General features: G+C 41.1%; 1 protein-coding gene across 1 annotated transcript in view; it reads right to left on the bottom strand.

Annotated features, from left to right (window-relative positions):
* Nucleotides 1–24,225, bottom strand: part of grik3 (glutamate ionotropic receptor kainate type subunit 3) — a 60,766-nt gene that overhangs the window by 19,720 nt on the left and 16,821 nt on the right. The window contains exons 2-8 of the mRNA XM_062465597.1: nt 8,983–9,156; nt 8,482–8,739; nt 8,074–8,255; nt 6,693–6,746; nt 4,094–4,264; nt 2,273–2,416; nt 446–553 (exon numbers count right to left, since the gene is read on the bottom strand). Coding sequence (XP_062321581.1) covers nt 446–553; nt 2,273–2,416; nt 4,094–4,264; nt 6,693–6,746; nt 8,074–8,255; nt 8,482–8,739; nt 8,983–9,156 — 1,091 coding nt within the window. The remainder of the gene's footprint in view (nt 1–445; nt 554–2,272; nt 2,417–4,093; nt 4,265–6,692; nt 6,747–8,073; nt 8,256–8,481; nt 8,740–8,982; nt 9,157–24,225) is intronic.

Here is a 24,225-nt window from a genome sequence, read left to right on the forward strand (position 1 = left end):
CCACCTCAAACTATCATTAGGAGAGACTGCAATTAACACCCTAATGTGAACCCTAATCCAATGTGCTTTATGATCCCGTCAATTAAATTTACGCTTCAACACTCTATTTGCTTCCTTATAAGGGGTTAAATGTGCTGTCAAATGGGCTTTGTGCATTATATGTTCCAAGAGCCCCCCCAAAAAACTAGAATGAAATGTGGAATTTCATTAAGGGCTTGGAAAAGAGGATGATTGCTCAATACTGCATTGAATATGAACTTGCTTGCAGCAGTATGAGGTGCATCAGCGTTGTTGTTGTGTGGGGGGAAACTGTACAGTATTATCATGCTGCCATGATAACCATGTTACCTAGCGAGAAGCCAAAGGTTTGACTGAAACATAGACCTACATATTGTGTCTATATCCTTAGTCTTTTCTGTGTGTAAAATCATAACTTGTGAGTTACCTTTTCCAGACCTTCCTCTTTCAGACTAATTATGTCCAGGTCAAAGTCGGTGCGTAGGCCACTAGTCTTGTTGAATGATAACCGGCCGGTCAAACCTTCCCAGTGGGACTGCAACAGAACAGAAGTCAAGCCCCATTACTCAATGTAATCTACGTGAATACATTCACACACGGCTACAGTATAACACAGACACACAGTAGGGTCCCAAAATCTGAGACCACTCAAGGGAGTCAGGTGGCTGAGCGGTTAGGGAATCGCGCTAGTAATCTGAAGGTTGCCAGTTCGATTCCCGGCCAAATGACGTTGTGTCCTTGGGCAAGGCACTTCACCCTACTTGCCTCGGGGGGAATGTCCCTGTACCTACTCTGGATAAGAGCGTCTGCTAAATGACTAAATGTGAATGTAAGTCAAGACACTTTGCATTTGTTTTGAATGTAATCATATTTTTTCAGAATATCATAATTTCAGAATATCTTAGTATTTGGTATGTCTCCTTTTTGCTTTGCTGACAGCGTGCAATCGAGCTGGCATAGACTCCATAAGTTTGTGCAAAACCTAATGAACCATGTCCTCCAGCATCATACACTACAAACTGTTCCAAATCCGATCTTTTGGACAAAGGAGTTACGTTTTGTGGAAGAGTGGTGTATGCCACAAATTTGCTTACATTTGATTGCTGACCTAAAACTAGTGTAACTTCTTTTAAAATGTTTCTGAATCCTTAAACTTCCTATTTCCAGGTTTACGTGAAAATATTAAGAGTTATTCAATGTGGAAATCCCTGATTTCTCCCACAGTGGTCTCTCACTTTTGGACCATGTTAAGCATACACACACAGACATACTCATTGGCACTCGGACACATACTAACACACACACACAAAAAACACATACACAACAAACACTGACTTACAAACAAAACACACACTGGATGCATTTCCTCTTTAATTACATTTTACATCCCAACGCCTCCGACACATTTCCCCTCCAGACCACAGTGTTAATTAATGACCATCTCCTTTGCCTGATTCCCCATGAGGAGGAAAAAAAACACATTATTGTCCTCCGTTATGAACACCCCCCCCCCCCTGCCCCCCGCCTTCAACCACCACACACGCACGCACACACACACACACACACACACACCAGGGCCCTCCTACAGCTTTTTCAGCTCACAGAGAGATGTCTGTTACTGCTGGCACTGATGGAGACCATGCTCCCTTCACTGAAAGCCTCTTCTTTCTATTCTTCTTTTTCTTCTCTCCCCCTCTCTTTCTCTCTCTTTCTCTCCCCCTCTCTCTTTCTCTCTTTCTCCCTCTCTCCCTCTCTCTGATGTTGGGTACAGTGGGTGCTCGGTGCATGGCATCATGTTATACAGCCTCGATCACACTACTCTGAATCACCATCACACGCTCCTTTGTGAGATGAAATAAGAGCTGATTATATGTTTTGTACTTTCCAAACAGTCTTACTGTGTAGCAGACTGCACAGAAGGGGCGTACCAGTATCCTTTTTCAGAAAAATGGGACTCAATGACTCACTGTTTGAGTTGCCATCTGTAAATAGGTTTCGAAAGCAGGGACTTATTCATGTTCAACAATGGTGTTTTAAGACGTATTTAGTGTAAGATTCTGATACAAAAGAAACTTCACCAAGATCCCAACTATTACAACTACTAGACTATTCCAATAGTCATACAATTCAATACCACAATCAAATTGTACTATTGACATATTACACTGTACTATTATACAATTGGTCTTTTCAATCAACTGCACTGAGATGAACTACAGTCATTAAATCAACTAAAAACACGGTTTCCGATCACCTCTTTTATGAAACTCATGAACCTCCCACCGAAGCGCCAAGGTTTGTGACGATGGCACTGCAGGGAGTTGACCGTCATCTGAGGGGCGTGCTGGTAGGACACGGACACAATGTGGACCGCATCGTAGGTCAGAGCTGCATCTGTCTGGAATAAAGGGAGGAGATTATTTCAGTTGATGGCTGCAGACTAGGAGGACATATTTTACACCAGATGTGGCTGAGGCGGTGCTTTAAGCGCTAAAGGGACCTGTTTTTTCCCGAGATATATTTGTTGCTCCAAAAAGGTAGCACAACATTTGCCATCACTCCCTCTTGTGTTCAGTACCTTTTTAAATAAGGATATGAAGATTTGCAAGTTGAGTAGAAATAAATTAAAGTCAGCCTACCTTGAAGCGCATGTCACCTTAATACTTTTTACAGTGTTATGGGAGCAATTAAAATGGCATGCGGTGCATACGTTTTTCCCATAAAAACCTAACTATCTACTCTGCCATAATGAGACCTTGGAGAGGGTTGTGTGGAAGTGTTTGAACCCAGTCAGAAAAAATCATAGATAAACAAATCACAAAGACATATCACACTATAATTCAAGGAATCTCTGTGTATCTGTGGCTCGATTATCTCACAAACAAGTCATAGGAAGTTGAAATGTTGCAGATGTAGGCCTATGGCTCAGGCCCCAGGCTAGGACAAGCTGTGTTGTGTTTGCGACAAATGAAATATAAAGACAATACATACATTTACATATAAATACATAAATGCAACCAATACATATGTACGGGATAATGCCCTCTGAGGTGTCAATTATCGCAGGACAGTTCAGGTCTCCTCGTTGTCCATTATTTTCTGATAATGGACAGCTTGTCAGGCATTACATAAACGGGTTCAACACATAGTTTTTGGCTAAAGGGCACTGCAACTGGCATTTGTTGAACCACAGCAACAAGACTCAGAAAGTAGCTACTGCACACAGAACAGAGTTCAAAAGAAATAAACTGGTACTGACCGCATTTTCTCAATGAACATTTTATTTCTCACCTTGAAATGGGCAAAAACTCAAGGATAGGTTTCTTGTTGTATGAGAAGGCCATAAAAAGGTAAAAGCTTGGGTTGGCTTTATAGCCTATCCATTACCACATAGCTCTAGCTACTTAGCAATAGTCTGGTTTTCAAGTTTCACAGTTAGTTATTGTAGCTACCCACATAACAGATTGTGTAGCCATTTGGCCAACTGAGAGGGGTTTTCAGCTAATAGTTATTTGATTAAAATAGCTAAATGTCAAAGAGAAATCACATGCTTTCTGTTTAACTAGAAGAACTAGCAACCAGTCAAAGTCTGAAATGTATACCATGGGCACTGCACTAAGTTATTTTAAATTCACCACAGGTACTTTAAAAGTATCCCTCATTAGTTTCACTCTTATTAGTTTAGAATGCCGAGGAATGCTTCATTGAAATATCGTGAAAGGAATTTGTGATGATCGGATTTGCTATATTTTGTGGGGATTATTATAATACAATACCTCTGCTCTGATGAATAAACTGAATAAATTAGATTAGAATTTAGTAGTGTGTGCACCCCTGAATCTAAGTGCATCTTATTTGGCAGCAGAACAAATATGAGGCTCAATACAATGATTAAGGTGATTATCACCATTACAAGACAGGCCAATTATAAATACAAGAGGCTGTAGTAGTTTTAAAGATATAATTGTTTTTCTTCTACGATTACAACCCTATAAAAGTATATCCTCCTATCTTCATGCGCCACATTCATAAGCTCCACCTCTCCACCACCAACGAGGTGTAAATAGAAACATACCGTCATAATCCCCTCCAGCAGGCCTGAATCTGGCTTGAGCGGTATCTGCCTCTCCGTGGACCACTTCTCTACGATGGAGGCCACTTGAGGGTTGTCCACGTTGAGGATACGGAAGCCAGTCATGTTGACGCCACAGTAGCGGTACGGCTCCAGGTCGATGGCCATCAGGTCCTTAGAAGGGGATACAGACGGATGGGGGGTACCTCATTTAACCGGCTGGGATTGGGCCTTATTGTTCCGGTAAGAGAATCATCTGCAGCTTTTGTCCTCACATGAAAAGCTGGATGATGGAGCCGGTGGTAAAAAGAAGATGTATTAAGGCTACATAAAGGAGTGGATGGGATGATTCGGGGCTTTGAGCTGTGTGAGCACAAGGGGATAAGGTTTAGGTGTGTGCCTCACTATGGAACTGATACGGTTGGTCTTGGTCTCTATATGTGTTTTCCCTCCCCGCTATTAACATTCACAGATGTCATCCTGGTATTGGATGGGTAGTATAGACTGAAACAAGCCTCTTACGCTTGCAAAGTGGCATTATAGAACTCTCTCAACATGATGGCTTGCAGTACACTGTAGCTGTTGTTGTCAGATTAAATCCTAAAGCAGGGCTAATTTTAAATGTCTCCTTAGTAAACTAACCCAACCCTGTTCATTCGCAGCATTAAAGGGGGACAACCACTTAATCTGCTGGAGCAAATTAATAATACAGAATCTACAATCCCTCTGCAACCTGTAAGCAAACACTGATTTAATCTGAGCAAGTGTAATTTCAATTGCAACCAACTCTGGCTCAAGTGTGAAGCAACATTTTAACACGTATCTTGTTGAAACGGGCCGGAAGGGGCCTGGAAAAGACACTTAGGAGGAACATAATAGATATTTCATTAGCACCCTGTGGGGTTTGGAGGAGCGTGTAAGACATACGCGGAAGAACGGATGCCTGCAGATACAAAATTTCTCTTTCACCCTCAACCCCCCTCTCCGCCATTACGGAGTGCGTACTGCAGGTTTACACAACACTCCATTTCCTTGATGGAAGACAAGAGGAGGTCCCTTCCATACTAAATGGGGTTTATGAAGTTCCCTGCCAACTTAAAACAGGTTGTAGTGTATAACTCCAAATGTAGACAGTTTTTAAGATGCATTAGATATTAAAACTGTTCTGTCACTATATCCAAGTAAAAAGACATTAAATGAATGGCCCACCCATTCATGAGACTAAAATCATAACTAAGATAAACATGTTTCAACATTCTATAAATACTGCACGTGTCCTGGCTTCTGAAATCCCCTTTGTTTCTACAGCCTAGCTTTAAACACGTACATGGCAGATGGAGCCATCTTAACATTAGCCTACTTATGTAATTAAAATGGAGACTCCAGCCCTAAAAATATGCAACTTCACACTATTGTGTTATGAACAAAGAGGCAACACAGACGATAGAGTTCTCCAGCAAAGTTCTTGAAGATAACCTTGTAGGGTTGAAAGGCTTGCACCATGACAGACTCATTTCTGTGGACAAGGCAGCTATTACCCCCTACTACTCCAATGTTGCCTCTTCACGCTCTAATAAGTTGGCATCTCGGTCACCCCCCCGAGATGATAAAAGATGAGCGTTATCGCAGAATGTCATCAACGGTGAATTCTGTTGCCAAACATGTCATGCATGTATTCATTAGATCAAGTCAATCGGGGCCGCCAGGTACAGTATAATCTTTTTAATAGTGTGTCCATCAAAATGACAGTATGATACAGTTTTATATGTATCCCACAGTCAGGTTCAGGGACAATATTCAACAGTTTTTGAAAAAAGTGATATATAGAACATCTCTCTGAAAGCCGATGATTTGAGACGTGTCTGAACATTATTAAGAGATGATAATACAAAATATGTGGTAGATATGATGATATTCAGTATCATTAGTGTGTTAATGCTTGCTCAAAGACCTGCCGCTCCATGTGTTTTCAGCCTAATGCTTTTTGTCAACAAAGAAAGCTTGAGGTCCTTCACCATGAAAGCTTCGGTTGTGGTACACAAACAGTGATGTGTGGCAGAACAATGGCATTTCCACGCTGTTGAGTGTGAAAGATGACACACGTCATGCCTGGCCCCGTACGTCATATCACATTATCACAACAGAGTGGCCAAGTCCATCATGCCAGGGACTAGTGTATGTCGGTGTGTGTGTGTGTGTTTGTGAGAGAGAGCGAGCGAGAGAGAGCGAGAGAGAGTGCGAGAGAGAGAGAGAGACACTGACACTGAGAGAGACAGTTTGCATAAGGGAGAAAGCAGCAATGGAATATCTGTCTTGGCATTTCTGCCTCTCCTACACTGAAGTGACATTCACTATTGACTTCCAATCTGTTGCCTTTGTATTGCCTCCTCAAAGACTTCAGTTGACTTTAACAGAGAGGGAAGTGTTTGCAGCAGAATACTGAAGACTCCATTATGGTGCCAGTTTGTCAAACAGAATTGATATTATGGACCAGATCCAAACCCCATTGGCAATTAAACAGCATTCATCAAAAACCCGGGCGGAGAGCGGAGTGATGAGAACAAACGAGACTCAATTTGCATTAACAAGCAAGGGACATTACCAGAGTGGTGAAGATATAGTGGTAGTACTCTGTCATCATCCCCATGGTTTGGGCCTGCAAAAGAAAGAGAGAGGTAGATAGATAAAGGGAGGAAAGTGGGGAGAGAGGGATGGGTAGACAGGACAGAGATAATGGTCACTTTGTCACGTCGGGCTGATTTGCAATCAATAATACCATCAAAACAAACACAACAGAACAAAACTAAAAAGCAATCTGTGAATACATTTAAAAAAAAGTGTCATCCTGTATGTTGTAAAGTATATTCACCATTGATGCTCGCCATTCGGGTGAGGTTTATGCTATGCCATTTGCAAATTATGACCTCACAAGTGCATTTAAACATTTAAATCAGAAAAAAAAGTTTCTAAAGCGGCAGAGGCTTTTTTTATGTAATACATTTAAACGGTTTTAAATAGCTTAACACATGACTTTATCCCAAGGGAGAAGGGGCCTTCAATCAATAGAGATCCGTAATCTTGTTGCTTTTATCTTTGCCGCCACCCCGCCCCCCCCCCACCCCCTACACCGACACTTGTTTCACTCAATATACATTCAAATGCTTGATTTTCCCATGGCAACAGCCTTGTTCTTTAATTGTACCATCTGTTGTGAAAAATACCCAAGGTTACTTAAATATGTTTCTGCGCTTTACAAAGGCAAAGTCATTTCTCCATCTGCCAATGGTAAAGAGGGTACATGACATTAAAACAACCTCTTCTATATTCTTTAGGAGAATCATTCTCTTAATGGCATCTTAATCTTAGTGGTTGTGCACAATGGCCTACATCTTTACATCGTTTTTTTATATTTGGATTTAGGGCCCCTAAATTTATTTTTTCTCCATCAACCTGATTTTGAAAACCTTCCATCTGCCCCCTGGTTCCACACTGATAGAGCCACTTAAAGAAACGAGACTAAATGCCACAGGGATGGAACCACTGCAAAAGAGGTCAGTGCTTTTAAGAGGCACCTGGGACATGGCTTCCAGACTGTTATAGACAGAAGGTCTGCTTGTCCTGCAGTGTTTTCCCATTTTTTCTCTTTTCCCTGGAGGGTTCAGGTGAGACTGTCAGTGTGAAAAGAGAACCAGAACAGGCCCAGACTGATACCATTTTAAAAATTTAAAGATTCTCTGAGGCCTAGATCAAACAAACAGAAAAAAGGTTTGAACGTTTTGTTGCCCCGGGTTAACATATAAATGGCCATTTGTTACCAGTTCAGGGAAATTAGGTCTGTAGCTTAAATGATATAGCCTACAATAAACGTAGTAAAATCTTAACATGTTTGTTTATAGGGCGCCGGGCACTTTGCAGCAAGTATGTGTCCCTGCCGTAAAACAGCTATGTAAAGCTTCACTGCAAATACAGTTGGATTATTTCACCTGTTTGAGGATCTGGGCGGCCATTGCGTGGCTGCAGTCGAAAATTATGCGGAACTCCCTGCCTCTCTTCATCTCCTTAAGAAGGGGTCTGGTGTCAGTGGTGTCCAGAGGAAGCTGGCGAATCTTCAGCCTGATGTTGTACCTGGAGGGGGCCATTATCAGTTCCTGTAGTCTAATAAGACCTTTAGGAGACAAACAGCAGAAAAACTCTCAAAAGGACGGCATCAGACAGGTTAAACAAACAGAAAGGTGGAAAACCAAATTCATTATTTCGCTTGCATTACATTGTAAAAGGTATATTAAATCATGCTACGCTAGTTTATTTTTTCTATCAAATGTACCTTTGCGGCTTAAAAGGACATTCATTCATATTTTGTAAAAGTTTTCTGGCTATGTGCTAGGACTCACCGGTGCTGTCGTCATATACAACAGTGGCTGTTTTCCATTTAAGGAACTGCACAAGGTCCAGAATGGCGTAGCTTAGAGAAGAATAATCCGGGTAGAGGTTGGCATAAAAGGTGTCCCTGTTGTCCATTGGGTGATGTTTCCAACGCACTTGAATGTGTGGCACTTCCAATGCGTTGCAGATGGACTGGACAGCATTTGAAGATGAGCTATGAGATGGTCCAAATATTGCCACTACACCTAACGACAGTTGGTCACAAGCTGGGATGAGGAAAGTAGAGAGTGAATTAATTTCATATTATCATGCAATTTTCATCAACATGTTTTATCAAAATAAAATATACAATCTTTTTAATATGATTTGATATCCCGTATAATTGTTTAATGATCTTTTCTCCACTTAAATATTAGCATTTGTTTGGCAATTTCCTTATTTGTACTAAAGCCAAAGGTTACTTTATGACCACTTGTTGCCCTTGCTTCCTTTACAGCTCGGTCACTCACCTTTTCTTGATGCCTCAAAACTGTCATAGATATTAATCCTCTGTATGTCGTACGTTAGGGTTGTGTTTGGCAACAAAGTCCTGTTTCTGTTGATGTTATTGACTGCAAATTTAAAGGCAAGCTCCTCGGAACTGACAAATGGAACCGGTCCTTCAGTTTGTTCGAAAATCCCCCCTGCAAAAACAAAGGAGAAAGTTGCCTTAGCAATTACTCAAACTCTTTTCTTACTTGGTTTTCTGGCTATCCAACCACAGTGAAAATATATGTAGGGTTTTTACTCTAAAAAACTGTCTGAAATGTGAATTGTGTGTATTAGGTCTGGCATTACATTTGCTCTCCAAATACAGAGAGCCTCACTCCCACTTTTAGGAAAGGCTGTGAATACCAACATCGGCTTTGAAGTCTGGAGCAGTAATGGAACTGGGGAGAGTGAAAAAAGAAAACGGCTCCATCAAAACAAGAGCGTAAACTCTTTTCCACCCATTAGGGTAACCTTTTATTTTTCCTTAAAACAACACTGGTAGAAAAGTAGGGCTCAGAACTAGTAGGAGCTTTCAGGTATAGCATGAACTACTGAATTAAATCAATAAAACTCTTAAGATAAATAGAGTAATAGGTACAGTGGAGGACTACAACAGCCTAACAAGTAATATAAATACAGGTCATGGTCAAAAACTGGAGGTGGTGGAAGATAGAATTATTGAAATCTGGGGGGGGGGGGGGGGTGAGTTGAAAAAAAAAAAGTCATGACAGCTTGGAGAAGTATGGGAGAGCCAAGACACCAGTATACAGTAGGATCTCAAACTGAGCAAAAAAGAAGGAAACTCCAATCGATACACCTCACAATCAATATTTCAGTGTTTGCCTGGAGATGGCATAGTAACAGAGTGCAGAGAGGTCAGGAGAAGCAGCACCTGGGTCAAGCTGATGCCTCTTAGCCAGAGGGTGTGAATGGTCAATGGCCTCACAGAGCTGTCTTACTGCAGGGTGAACAACCAGGAAGCCAAGCAAGCATTTCAGTATTTATGACTCAAGGCCCCTCGGATCGGGAGAGTATGCGATGCATAAAATGCCTGGTGCAAGACACTGCAGCATTAAATGAATCCTTCCGTTTCATGAGGAAAGCTCATTAGAGTACATTAAGTAATTGCTGGAGTATATATAGTAATTTGACTGTTAAGAGGATAAAATGTGCATTTCTCTAAAGCACTTTAACAAATTTAATAAACAGGGGGAACCTGTTCCTTGGGTGGAAAATCCCCAGGCTAATTTGCATCGCCATTTTCAGAAGCCTGCCATAAGCACAATGGCAAAGCTTAATGTGCTAGGAATCCTCAGACTTACATCAAATAATGAGGAATAAGCGATTCATTTTTTACACCACAAAATCCACAGTGTAATGGCGTATAACTATTGAACTAATTCACACTTAAAGAACCACTCATTGTTCTAAAAAAAGATGCTACTCATTACAAAAAATATAAGGCAAATCAAGATTAACTTGACTTGGAAGTTTGGAATTTTCGTCTCGTGAATGTCGGTCAATAGACTAAACAAACTAAAAAAAAATTATTGCATAGTCTACTTCGCTAAGGCCTTTAATTAATCTCTAGAGTAGTAGCCTCGTTCACAAATCAGCCAATAATTGCAGCAGACGGTTTTTATAATTTGGCTCTCTGTGAGCATTTGTGGATTCAGCTGTTGTTAAAAGCTACAATAGTTAACGCTAAACAGAATGAATTCACTGCCTGAGGGAGAATAGGAGAGACAATTTAATCTTAATATTAAAAAGGGGGGGGCTTCCCACAATACCAACCGTCAGCAGTCACAGCTAGACCATATCCAGTCCAGGATGTGAGAGGGTTAGTGATTGGCTCAGAGGATACAAACCTGTGTTAGGTATGGGATGTGGTGAGACAGGGGGCACTGATATAAAATTGTATGTACTATTATTTTTTTCTCTCATACATGCAAGCATGCACACGTGAGGGAAAGTGTGCATTATTTCCATGTCCCCCTTCTGCAATGTATATAAACAGCTTCTGCTGATTGAGTATCTCAGCTCCTCTCCAGAAGATTCTGTTTCGTGTTATACTGTATTCTCAACGCTTGTTTTTTGGTGTATCAAGATCTCTGTGACGTGTGTTTTCACTCCACTTTGAGAGTAAGTTGATGTTAGTTAATTCTGTTAATAAGGTGTTATTTACCAGTTATTTATCATAAAACATCCCAAGTACGTGACCGTGAGAAACGGATCTAATTAGAAGACTGGAAAAGACAAGCTGAAAAAGCAAAGCAATCCATGCTATGCTGGTCCCTGTGAAAATCTGCCCTCCATTGTACCACACAGTATGCTTGTTCTCACACTAACCATAGCCAAGCAGACCAGTGCCAGATCCCTAACAATGAGACGATTTCATTTTACTCTTAGATACATGTGCGCTTACCCACTGCATTTTGGAGAGTACTCTTTTGTACTCGCTTTCTGGGAGTATTCCCAACATGTCTGTGAATAGCTTCCCCTCTCTCTGGATGTTGCGAAAGCACTCTGCCCCACAATGAGAGAAAAAAAGATGTCTGCAAACAAAAACCTGTACGAAGCGCTTGCTAAACACTTTGATCTTTTGGAAGAGAAACCAGTCTCAGGCTCGATATGTTCCTCATTACAGTAGTTGTAGTATTGTTAAGTACAACGTAAAGTACAACGTAATGCAAATGTTTGATGTGACTGCTGTAGAACACCTGATTAATTGAATCGAGTGCACTTGAGAAATATAGAAATGCTAAAACACCATCACATTCTTTTCAATTAAGGTAACTCTTTGAAATGGAAGGTGCTATCTTATTGTTGACTTTCCAATTAAGGCACATACAGTGCATTACTTTCTGCTTGACTTGCAAGAATTGAATAAAAGCATCCATTCATCAAACGCAAAACCCCTCAGTTTTATATGCCTTGATGATATATCCTGTACCTCTCTTAAAACCACTTATGGCATCTACTGTAGAAAAATACTGTAAATACAGAATTGTCCAACATCCTTACAGTGACATGCAAAATGACAACAATTGTATCTTGTACAGACATCTTACACTTAATACAAATGCTGTTTTGGTGAATATAACCCCTTTCCACCAACATTAAACTAGTTCTGGTTCTGAGGTGTTAATGCTGGTTTCCAGTTGGTTCAACTTGCGAACCTTCTAAGGTCCAATCCGGCAATTAATCCGGTCTGATGGCAAACCCTACCCTACCACCTTAAATAACACATTTTCTGCAGGAAATCCTGAAGTTGGTTAGTCACTGTTACTGGAAGAGATAAATAGAGAGAAACGCACAGAAATACCAGCCTAGGCTGGTAGGCCTACTGAACTCACTTCTGTTTGAAATGTGGAATTTTCCCCACTATCGTATGTCCTTCAAATTCTGAAATCGAGCTGGACGTGACACAGACAATGCACTGTAACATTACTCAAACAAATGTGATGTAATTGGGCAAAGCTTTCACCAAGCCTAATATATTATCATATAAATTACATTTAGCCATATAATGTTTAGGTCCATAATGAGAATGGGTCTTTTGATTATGTTACGCACCCCTCGAACTCACCGTCTAATATCGCATATACATCTAGCTCCATCAAAGCTTCTAGCCATTCCTATTTATTTGATATGATTAGTAATACTCATGCAACCCTATAATGTTGTGATATCTCCCTCATCCAAGGACTGTCAGGTAACAACACATTTGTAAAATCTAATTTTATGCTCAAGTGGTTCTGCTTCTGCAATTTATCGCAGCTATCGCGCTCTCTTTCCCTCCACCTCTTTCCCCCTTTCTCCATTCCTCTCCTCTCAGCTTAGCCTGGTGTTTTGATCTCATTATCATTCTCCAACATTCACACTGGATAATCTGTCAGGGTGCGAGTTTTGCGCTCTGTGTCACACAGGCATCCCTTGTTATAATCATGGGGCAAGGGGTGCACTAGTTAGCAGCTCACCTGAAAAATACCTGTTTCTTTGTTTCTTTTTATAAGGATGAGAAGTGCCTACTATTTTACTGCATGTAAATAGTTATGGCCTATTTACCTTTCTTGACAGCAGAGGCCAATAATGTTTGTGGGATGGTTCATGTTATATTGTGACAAGAACTCGAGGACTACCCAGGGGGAAAGGAATTGATTGTAGTATCTAAGAGGGTGGGAGTGGGGAGACACAGTTGCCCTTTAAAAAAATCTGAAATCCCTGCCCAGAAACACAACATAATGTGCTGCACACCTCCGATGGACAATCCACTTACACAATGCAAAGGAGGAATAAAACTCCCCCATTTCAGATCCATTGTTAGTACAGATGTGCCAAAACTCACCTCCAGGCTTGCTCTGCCAAAGCCAATACAAGAGACAGAGACAATGAAAACTAAAGCCAGGTGGATAGAGGCCCAGATCTGTGCCAACCCTCCCCACCAACCCCCTCCACACAAACCCCCTCCTCCTCCTCCACCACCCATCCCTAGTCCGCCACCCTTCTTTGTCCGCATTCAGAGGTAGAGGTAGAACCAGACCTGCAACCCTGGCATCTTGTCACATCATGACACAAAGGTGGCTCGCAGCAGGGGAAAACCCCCTTGTTCACCAGCAGCAGCAGCTGGAGACTGTTGCTACTAAGAGGTGTAAATAATGGTCTCTGTCTCCAATGCCATTCTCCTAGTGTGGGACGACACAGGAGGGTGGCTGCTGAGCTACTCTTTATGCAGGCCGACCACATCTGTGGTTGCAGCGATAGGTCGTTTATTAGAATCTGAATCAGAAAGGGTTTTAATCGCCATGAAAGTTTGCTGAGACAAGGAATTTACTTTGTCAGGAAGGTGCATACATTAAACATGTAGGAATGTTAAAAACTTAAATATGTGGTCTAACTATACTAAAGGTACATAGTCCAGCAAATACTAAGGGGATTTAGAATTAAAATAAAATATACAATAAACTATAAAGTAGCCATAATTTACAATATAAAAATACAAAAAATACAAATAGTACAAAAGATACAAATTGTGTAATTATAGTGCAAATTGCACATATTCAGTTTGTCACCTTAACGCATGACGTCATTCAAACATCAAAATTCCTGAAGCCAAGAAGATTTTGCTAGGTAAGGATCAGAGCTTTGAGTATTTAGTATTTGGGCCTTGAAATTGAATCGATTAAAAACAATGGTAATTTCCACAAAAATTGTGTTTTGGTTATCCCTGTGTACAATGTTCAATGACTGACCAGACTCAGGTTATTTGTGAGTTATAAACTAACTGTAACATTGAGGTGGAAAGTAATAGCCCTTTACTGCAGAACTGCCAAGACTATGGTTTTATGTGCATATTCTGTGCCATGGGTCAATCAGTTGCTCGGAGGCACAATTTTCATTATCGGTACTTGAAAAGGCCCTTTAATTCTGATGTCAGAAACCTGTTGTAGGTGGGTATTGACATATCCTGGGGGTAACCTCCCTGATGAAAATGGGCTCTAAAACAGATCAAAAAGTTTGATGACTACCTATGAGTCGCAATGACTTGGGTTTAGTGCAATTGACATTGATTTTACAACTAAGGATGCAATTAATATCTGAGCTTGTGTTTAGCCTGTGGATAGCACTTTAGTCTTCGTACTATGGATGGGGCTGCATTGTTTATGGTGGGCCAAATTATTACAAGACACATTAAGTTTAAAAGGGGGTTCTTACCCTCAGCACCATTATCCTCAGCCTTGGCCTTGATCTGAAAATAGTGTATTTTGCCAAAGGGTAATGAAAAGAAGTATATCTTTTAATGTAACTTTTTTAATGCTTTCTTGAGCTCGAATTGCAAGATTGAAAAGCTCAAAACATTAAAGATCCTGTAAAGCAAATTCCATGATTTGCTTCTCAGTACATTATATACGTGTAAAATGAGTTCCTGAAAGCGTGTGCAAAGCGCGAAAACTTTGTCGCACTGATATGTGGAGTTAGACCGTAGAACAGTTTCTCTTCCGTTTTCAGCTCAGGTTTTGTATAGGCGGAGCCAAAACCAACCGATCTACGTCACAGCGACCGATCTACGTCAGATCACAGACGGTTGCATTCTGTTACTGAGCTAGCACGATGCAAAGACAAAGTAATTAACACATAAAACACTAAAAGACTGCAGGTATGGCTGTTCTGATACTGGAATTGATTAAGCTAGTGTTGCTGTTGTTGCTAAATTCAATAGATTCGAGGGGGCAGAGCTTCAGCTCCTTCAGGCGACACGCCCCCCAGTCTCAAGCAGCGAAGACTGCTGATTTTCTCACGATTTCAAAGCCTAATTTAACATACTTGTCGTTTGTTTCTCATTTGAATTTGGATGGGTAGTAAACAACACATTCTTCTGTGGTGTGATGAACTTAAAACTCATTTTCAATTCCACTTTGCAGGATCTTTAAGAGTTTGCTATAAAGACATTAAAACATGTTACCTGGAGATGGTAAGAAAATAGCAACTATTGCTGGCAACAGTTTGTGGACAATAGTTGACAGAGGTTCAGTAAGACTAGGTAACCTTCTTTTTCAAGGTGCTTGCGGACAAGGCTAAATATAAAAACTGGCCCAGTTATTACTGGACCTACCGCACACAGGCAATGGTAATGTAGACAAATGAGGGGGAGGTGCAGGGCAGACCGCTTGGGACACCAGTGGCTAGAGAGGGATAGGAAGCGCTCAAACGAAAATTACCTTGGTCTGTGTCTGACAGATTTCACTATCAAGACCAATCACAAAGTAACTGAGTTTAGCACCAATGCCATTGCACCCCCCCCCCCCCCCCCACACACACACACACACATCCCCTCCCCCCAGTTCTTCATCATTTTGTGTATTGATAACTATGAAAGAAATAATATTAGTACCAACACCATGGGTCTGTAGAAGACTAAATTTCAGACTCACAAAGTGTAGCATACAGTAAAAGCTTTATTGATATGTCTGGTACAAGAGCTGCTTGGAGATTCAATTACATATGTCAAAATGGTTCAAAGTGCATACAGTACATTGCATCCCATATTATGACTTAAATAAAACCTACCCACCTTTATCATACACGTAGCAAAAGGGGATGAAGCAATAAACGAATGGTAAACATGGCTATAAACAACTTGTAAGCTAAATAAATGTATTGGTGTTTACATGAGATTGATAGCTTGACCTGGCACAGCACTGTCTATGGAAATCAAGCAATGCTGTGTTGAGTCCTGCATAAGAGGCAATTATTCAAGAGGTGTAACAATATGCACAGAGCTTAAATTGTAGTCCTTTTTCAAACACTGCTTGACTATTGTAAGTTTGTAATAAAATCCTGCTGTTTTATCACAGCACACAACCGTTATTCGTGAGCACTCACCAACGTCTTTTCAAAGCCGATTAGTGTAGAGAACGGGACGAGCTAGAGCTCATCGTCGAGAGGGCGGGATATTCACATTTCAGGACCATGCACATCGAATTTAATTTGACTACTATGAACACTACTGCATCTTTGTGGTTTCCCACACGAGCAGTTAATGGCTTCGTTAGCGTCCTTGGGGACTATCCTCATTAACTGATATGGTCAACTCTGACAGGTGCATCCAGTCTCGTCACTGATCTTTGTTCGTGACGCCAAAGTCCATCATGCCGCGCTAAGCTCAGTGAAATCACAATCAAAGAAGCAAGTCGAAGGGACACAAAGCGAAACGGTAGTTCGAAAGACACCCTGTTCAATGGCACACGGGAATACTACTAATGAGATTAGTGTCCTTGACAGAAATATATGGTCCAATATTAAATGTCTATATTTTTTCTCTGTTGCCTTCCTGAATATATTGGACTCAGACCAAGAACTCCATTAGGCCACTTTAAACAAATCCATTAAGCACGTGTTTCATTACACAATCGCTGATAAAGATCCAAGTCAAATGCCTTTTGTAAAATCATTCAGGTTTTTATTTGTTTCCCCATATCAAATGCATCCAAGCATGTCACATTGTCAATTAATAGGCTACTGTAGTCTGCCATTGAAGCAACAACAAATACTGCAGTAATAAATATTACATTATTTGATAAAAATCCCTCAAAGAAGCATGTTCTGCTATGTTATGTTGGTGGTATACAATTCCATGAAAATATGCTTTTTAGGTGTAATGGGTCCACATTGCTATAGCACCACCACTAGATTCGGCCTACACTAAGTGACGACAATTTCTGACTGCTACTGCGTCAGTTGAATAACCGTTTGCTATGTAATGTTAGGGTTAGTGCATCAGCTAGTTTAGATGTTACTCAATGTTACTCAAGAAAATAAAAATGTCTCCATGCAAAGATTTTAGGGTTGAGGCCATTATGTCCGCTACTATTACCATTTGTTTCTTTTCAGTTCGCTCAACCTTTCCTCCGCGTGCTGGTCACGCTCATTGCATAGCATAAATTGTTCTCTCTGATCCCTAACATGGACACGAAATACTCTGACAGCTCTACGTGGAGCCCTGACTTCTGACACAACAGAAAATCTTTGTTGTTCAAATAACGAAATGGATGAGAGCATCTTGCAGATCTCACTCACCCAATGTGAGGTTTATGAGCAGAGGGTGCTACTGTATAGAACTGCATGAAAACCATACACCCAAGATTAAACAAGCTCCCTCCAAAAGCATGGGATCATAATAGATACCCAGACAAACCAAATGCCTTATGAATGTAAAATATAGCATCTAATAGAAGAAGCAGGCATTGGTATATTTTTGGAACTTCCATATGCAAATGTGCAAAAATTGTTCTTAAAAGAAAGTTAGTTTTCTAACATCCAGTGGGTCTCAACATACATATGTTAACCCCACAAAGGGTATTCTATGTACTCCTCGCCTGTGACATCAACCCAAGAAAGGCGTAAAACACAACTGATCTGTCTCCATGCTGTACACACTGCCCTCACCTCCTTGTGCAGTCAAGTCCCTAATGCTTTTATTGGCCAAGGCTATTATGGGATGTTGGTAAAGAAAAGAAAATTCCTCTGCTTGTAAGAGGGTTTTGGCTATTTAGCATTTGTGGGAATACTCTGCAGTGGCATTATGGTAGCAGATTATTTGTTTAGAATGAGAGGCTATTCAATACTAAAGGTCTAAGGGGAGAGAGGGTGAAATGTGTTCCTCATGCAAAACAAAAGGCAGAGTGTGGCGTTTGAAAAATCTGGTCAGGGAGAGGAGCAACCTCTGTGCTGAATTGAATAATATAACAACAAACCCCAAACTCTACAGCTTCAAAGCTGACAAGTTCATTACCAACCCGCAGCTGCCTTGCGTGTGGGGACCTTCTCATTTTTCTAAAGGTTTACTATGAAGGTTCCTGCAATAACTGCATACTCTGCAAATGTGGTCACCAACAAAAAGGCCTGTCAGTGTATTTCAGAAGATATTTTTTGTGAGTTGTGAGTAGTGCTGTAACCCTCGTACTAAAGATGTACTGTATGTCACATAACAAACATTGTGCATAAAACCAACATTGTTTTTGGCCAATGATGTTGTTAAATTGAGCGCTCAGTTGCCGAAACATGGATTTGGGCAAATGGACTTGAGTGAGTCAAACTCGATTGAACAATTTTAATGTCAACGATAAGCTTTAATGTTGTATGGGGATGCCTGTATGGCCCCACGCACCCTGTGGAGCTGCAGAAGTGTGGGCACTGGGGGCTTCCCTGGGCTGGTGTCGTGGGAGGTCGCTGGGACTGAGGGGTCTTAACTGTTTTCCCTGATGATTGTAACACAGCTAAAAGAAAGGCGTGTGCCAGAAAGACAACCTTTAAATCCGCGTAGCCAATCTCGAGGGTGCTTGTGGGATCAAGAGACCAAGGCGAGCACGACTCAAGGTTTACAGCGAGAGCTAGGAAAAGGAGAGAGAGAGTGTGAAGAGAGTCGCGTGCGGAGAAACAGCTGTGATGTACTCACCTCCTTGAAGATAGCACAGGGTTAGCTTGTGCTGCTTCAGTGACGGAGCTTGAAACTCAAGGACTGAAATAGTAGCAAGCTGTAGTGGACTAGATAGTAGCACAACGCTGTGTTGGTAAACAAGAGAGCAAAGGCCACAAGCATCTATTTGAATGATGACATTAGTGCATCAATTTGTCATGTCGTGTCATGCATCAGCCATAATTTAACAGTCACTCGCTCCCTAACACGTGTTCGTCATATGATCTTACAATATGTATGCCACAGACCCGTGACAGCGGTCTCTAAGCTTCAGACAAGCTTCAATGTCATTATTTAAAGGACACTACACTAAATCATAACTGGTGTCTGGTAGAATCATGGGGACCGACTCACGACTCATTACGTGTGATGTGTTCTGTTTCAGGCACTGTCATTGCCGGTTAACAAACTTAATTAACAAACTGATCGACTAGGCAATCATAACTCGGTCCACTGCCGAAGTGACACTTCTTATTTATTTATCTAACCTGGATTCAACTGGGATGGTCTCTGAGAAAGTCATCATTGATTTAGAGTCTAGTGGGTAGAACTGTACCAAAGGGTTGCTTGGTATGTTTAGAGGTTAAATTTAAGACCACACTATCAGTCTACAACTAATTTGGCATGGGAGATGAGCTGTTCAATTATTTATCCTGTAATATTTCCCAGCAAATTAATTTTAACATGTTAGGAAGGAGAGTGAAGTGGTTGCAAAGCAAGTAATTTGCATACAGTATATATATGTCCATACTGTTTCTGTAAGTAAGCAAGGTTTGCCTTAAAAAATTAATTGTGCTTTTACTTTTTTTTTTTTTTTGCAGATTATGTTAAAACTCTTCAAATATATAGGTTTCCCACATGAAAATGTTTTCATGCAATTAATCAACTAAACAGACTAACATAAATTAAAAGCAATTAAGCTTTCTCAGCAAGACGGTGACCCACATTCAACGTGTTCACCAGCTGTGAACCTAAGGTTAAACATATTTTAATTACAAACTTTCTTTGTCCCAAAATACCATGAGAGTCAAGGAACGTTACTGGTGATTTGTCAAAGAACATTGAGATGTAGCTACTAAATCAATAGACAAATGTATTTTCCTGATGTTTCTGCACACATATTGTGAAATAAACATAGTTTGTTCTCTGGAACCAAAATGTTACACAAAGTGAACCAGAATAACTGGTTGTTCACAGTCCGAAAGCACTGGTTTCAGAATAGTCAAAACAAGCAGAGTGCAATCCTTTTTTCATGCTAAATCTTTTTCCCCACTAACCTTTGCCACATAAGGTAAATGCCTAATTTTATCAGTATTTTATTTGTGCAACTTGGAAATGAATTTGTTCATTCTAGAGCTGTCTAGAATGAGCCATCCTCATCGGATATAAAAAAGCCTTTAGGGCTTAGGATAAATGTGTAATTTAGTAAAAAGATTACGTAAAAAAACTGTAGATGTTGCCTATTCTCGGTGACGAACATTCCAAAGTAAATATACATAGTTTGTCAATTAGAACATGCAGGTTTTGTCACAGTTTAACATTTTGATAACGTCTTGAAAAAAAAACGTTTTTACAGCAATAAGATGGAATACGATGCTAAGGATCAGTATTTACAACAGATGATATGGAACTTTTCATGTACACAGTGTGGACACTGAGAATCCAGTGGCAAACAAAGAAACTGTCATGTGAGAACCAAAGCCTTTGTTGATGTGAAGTGTGTAAAATGGTTAGACATTGATATAACTTTAAAAGAGGTGTGTGTGTGTATATGTGAAAGGGGGAGAGGGGGGTAGCGATTTGGTTCAGGAGCAGGCACGTTCTTTTTACCTGCTGTCTACCTGTCAAAGCCCCTTTCTATACTCCACTCCCTCCTCCTTTGCTTCCCCCCCCCCTCCCACCCACCCACCTCCCCCACAGAAGTCAAGCTGATTCACAATTGCAGGACCCCTATTGCGGTTTGTCAGATGCCAGCCTCAGACATAGCGCACCACTGCGTTACAGTCTCTGGAGCTAACTGTCACTTATTTCTCTCCTGTTCTGCCTGTGAGAAGCGGAAGCAGAAAAAGAAAAAAAAAAGTCTGTCTGTCTGTAAAGACGGCCAAAGCTGTCAGGCCGTGCTAGAAATCGTTAAGACGTACACATGTTTGGAGGCTTGTAACATTAATGTCATCTGTGATGTGCCGGCATTCCGGGGCCAACAGAATGGGCCCCGAAGGCCAGAATAGCCTCAACCCTTGCCTCCCCTCTCTCACACACTCTCTCCTCATTCCACCACCCGAGGTATTGCCCAACAGAGTTAATCTGTTTTCTGCATCGACGGCTTGCTACAAGTCTGCTCTCTTTTTCATTAACCGACTGAGGGAGTCTGGAGGCCTAGCAGCGGTCTGGATAGTGGAGCTGCTGTCAAAGCGCCCTGCCTGACCATCTCACACATGAACACATGAACTCCCCGCATTACTCGTTGCACACTGCGCAGGAAAAAAGAGGCAGTTTACACATTGTAAACACATACAAACACAAGTCTGTGGGTGAAAAAAAGGTCTTTGATAGTGTAATATTCTCAATGTGAAATGCCTATGTACCATATATTTTATTAATTAATGCATATTTAATTCTGTAATTTGTATTATATATCATTGTGTCATTGTTGACTTGTCTGGATGGTGGTCACTTTTGCTGCTGCAACAATTGCTCTGTAATTCACCCTGGGGATCAGTAAAGTACTAGAGTATGGTACACTACAGTCCTCTACACTACAGGACAGTGGAGTAGACACAAATGTGTCCACCAAATAACGGAAACATCTGGAACCAAATAGAATACTCACCTTGAGACTATCCTGTAACAAAACCAGGAATACCATTCAGAGATCTATTTGTGCCAAACATTTTTTTTTGCCTTTCTTGGGTGGAAAGTGATTGTTTACAGCCTCCCTTTTCCCCAATATGCTGTGGAGAACAGGAGGGATCATCCTCCATGGCCATGAGGTGCCACCATCTCCTCTCTCCATCTGTCTGTAATGCTCTTCCGGGGGCTAATTATCCTAATCCCTGGAAAACAGAAAGCAGGCTGGTGCCTCACGTGGATGTCCCAGGATGCTAGTATTTTGCCTCGCAGTTAAATGTGGAAATTAATTACTGCCCGCCCCGGTGCCGGTTTTGGTGTGTGTGTGTGTTGGGGGGGGGGGGGGGGGTAGAGGGGGGGGGGGGGGGTAGAGGGAGGATTTTTTTACCAGGTCTGGTGGTGGTTTGGTGAGGTTAGTTTCAGGGGCATCCCCTCTGGGCCTGCATGGGCCAGGGCCGGGCCTCAGATGAGGGCCTAGGGAGGAGCATGGAGCAATTATAATTTTGTGAATCTATTGCTCTGTGGCAGTGGCGAAAATCTGCTATAAATTTTTGGGGGGACAATTATATGACATTTTCTCAAGAGCAATTCCTGAGGGGGACACCAAAATTACTGCTGTAACACATAGCCTACATTGTATTATGTTAAATGTATATTATTAATATTATTGTAATTTTTTTACAGTGATTTATTGGGGGCGCCAAATCCTATTTTTCCCAGGATGGGGGGGTCGTGTCGCCCCTGTCCCCCCCGGGATTTCCGCCTATGCTCTGTGGTATTCGGTGACAGTCACTAGCAACATTCAGTATCATTCCACCTGTAGGTGTGTATGTAACAAACTGCACTGGCCACAAACTAAAGTGTGTACATACATTTTTGTAAAGAACAAAAACTCTAAACTGACACCTGAGAGGAGCTTAATTACAACTCTCCAATCTAGAGTGAATTATTCCTACATTTAGTTAGTCTGAGGACATGAATACAAGACAATGACATGACACTACAGCATGCCAGATGCATGCCAATTATCATTCAACTTACAATGTGTATCAACAAGAACAAAAAAAGTAAGAAGAAAAGACAATACCACACATCAAAAGGGAACCCTGTGTTTTTCTACTGAAATAACCCCCCCACCCCCTGTTCTTCTTCTGTGGTATACAGTGAACCCTGTCATGTTCAGTCATATCACATGAGAAAGTAATGGAAAGGAGCATTTTCCCTGCGTGGAGCAATTAACCCCAGGGTAAGTCCCACTTGTCACAGGTCTGTCCAAATACAAGACAGCACATCAAGGCTGGGTAGCCTGCACATTACCCGGCACTCCACATCTCACTATGTGTGACCCAAAACAATGCAGTTATAAAAGGAGTATATCAGGAGTCAACGTTGGGCATAGGTTGAGGATGCCAGTGATATCACTGAGCCTTGCAAAACAGAACCCCAAAGGAGGAAACATAGAAACAAGAGTACAGGTTGTGTGTGTCTGACAAAGCTGCATGCAGTAGTTATTTTGTGTAGCTGTAGAGACAATGATGAACAATCTTCCCCGACCTTTTCATACTAAAGAAACAATATCTTAATTTCAAACAACAAGAATCTCATTAAATTATAGACAATTAACATTTTATTCATTTAGCAAACGCTTTAATCCAAAGTGACATACAAAATACTGCATAAAGAAAGTACACAAGATCATGGATCAGAAGTGCATAGTCAAGGAATGGTCTGTATTCACTGACCACTTTGCACAAAGGCAACATAATGAACAGAAGGGATCAATATTTCAGTCATAATAAGTACATTTGTACTTATACAATAAGAACATTGGTGCTCTCCGGAAGGTGTTAATGGAAGAACAATCGTGTTTTCATGTTTTTGCCCTTTTGTTTTTTCATTTTTATGCCCTTGAGTGAGTAACACCGCATGCATTAAATAAACCTCATGTAACCTTGAAATGGAAAGTCATATTAACTTCTGGCACATTGTTATGCTCTTAGACCCTTTAATCATAAATTTGTGTGATCCACTGGGACTTAATGAAACACCATCAAGCAGAGTGAAGTGTAGTGTTGAGGACAGCGGAAGAGAAATTACATTTGCAATTCAGGAGGTCAAAGGCTTCCAATGCCCTGAAGTACAAATAAATAACATTTCTTGAAAGCATAATTCAACAGGGTACGGACATCTGTGGAAAATATATATCTGCAGCGCACGGTTCTGCGTGTGAACGAATCAATCTACAGCCACTGGTGTCTCCTTTTGTTGACTCCAAAGGGCTCTCTTGCTCTCTGAGCCTCTCCGTGTTTTCTATGGCCTTGTGTGAGATTGTCAGGAAGTACATCTTATTTGACGCAACATGGAGTTGACCTGTGCACCAGATGGGTAATGGGGTCAC

The sequence above is a fragment of the Osmerus eperlanus genome, chromosome 7, assembly GCF_963692335.1.
Source record: "Osmerus eperlanus chromosome 7, fOsmEpe2.1, whole genome shotgun sequence".
NCBI classification, from domain to species: domain Eukaryota; kingdom Metazoa; phylum Chordata; class Actinopteri; order Osmeriformes; family Osmeridae; genus Osmerus; species Osmerus eperlanus.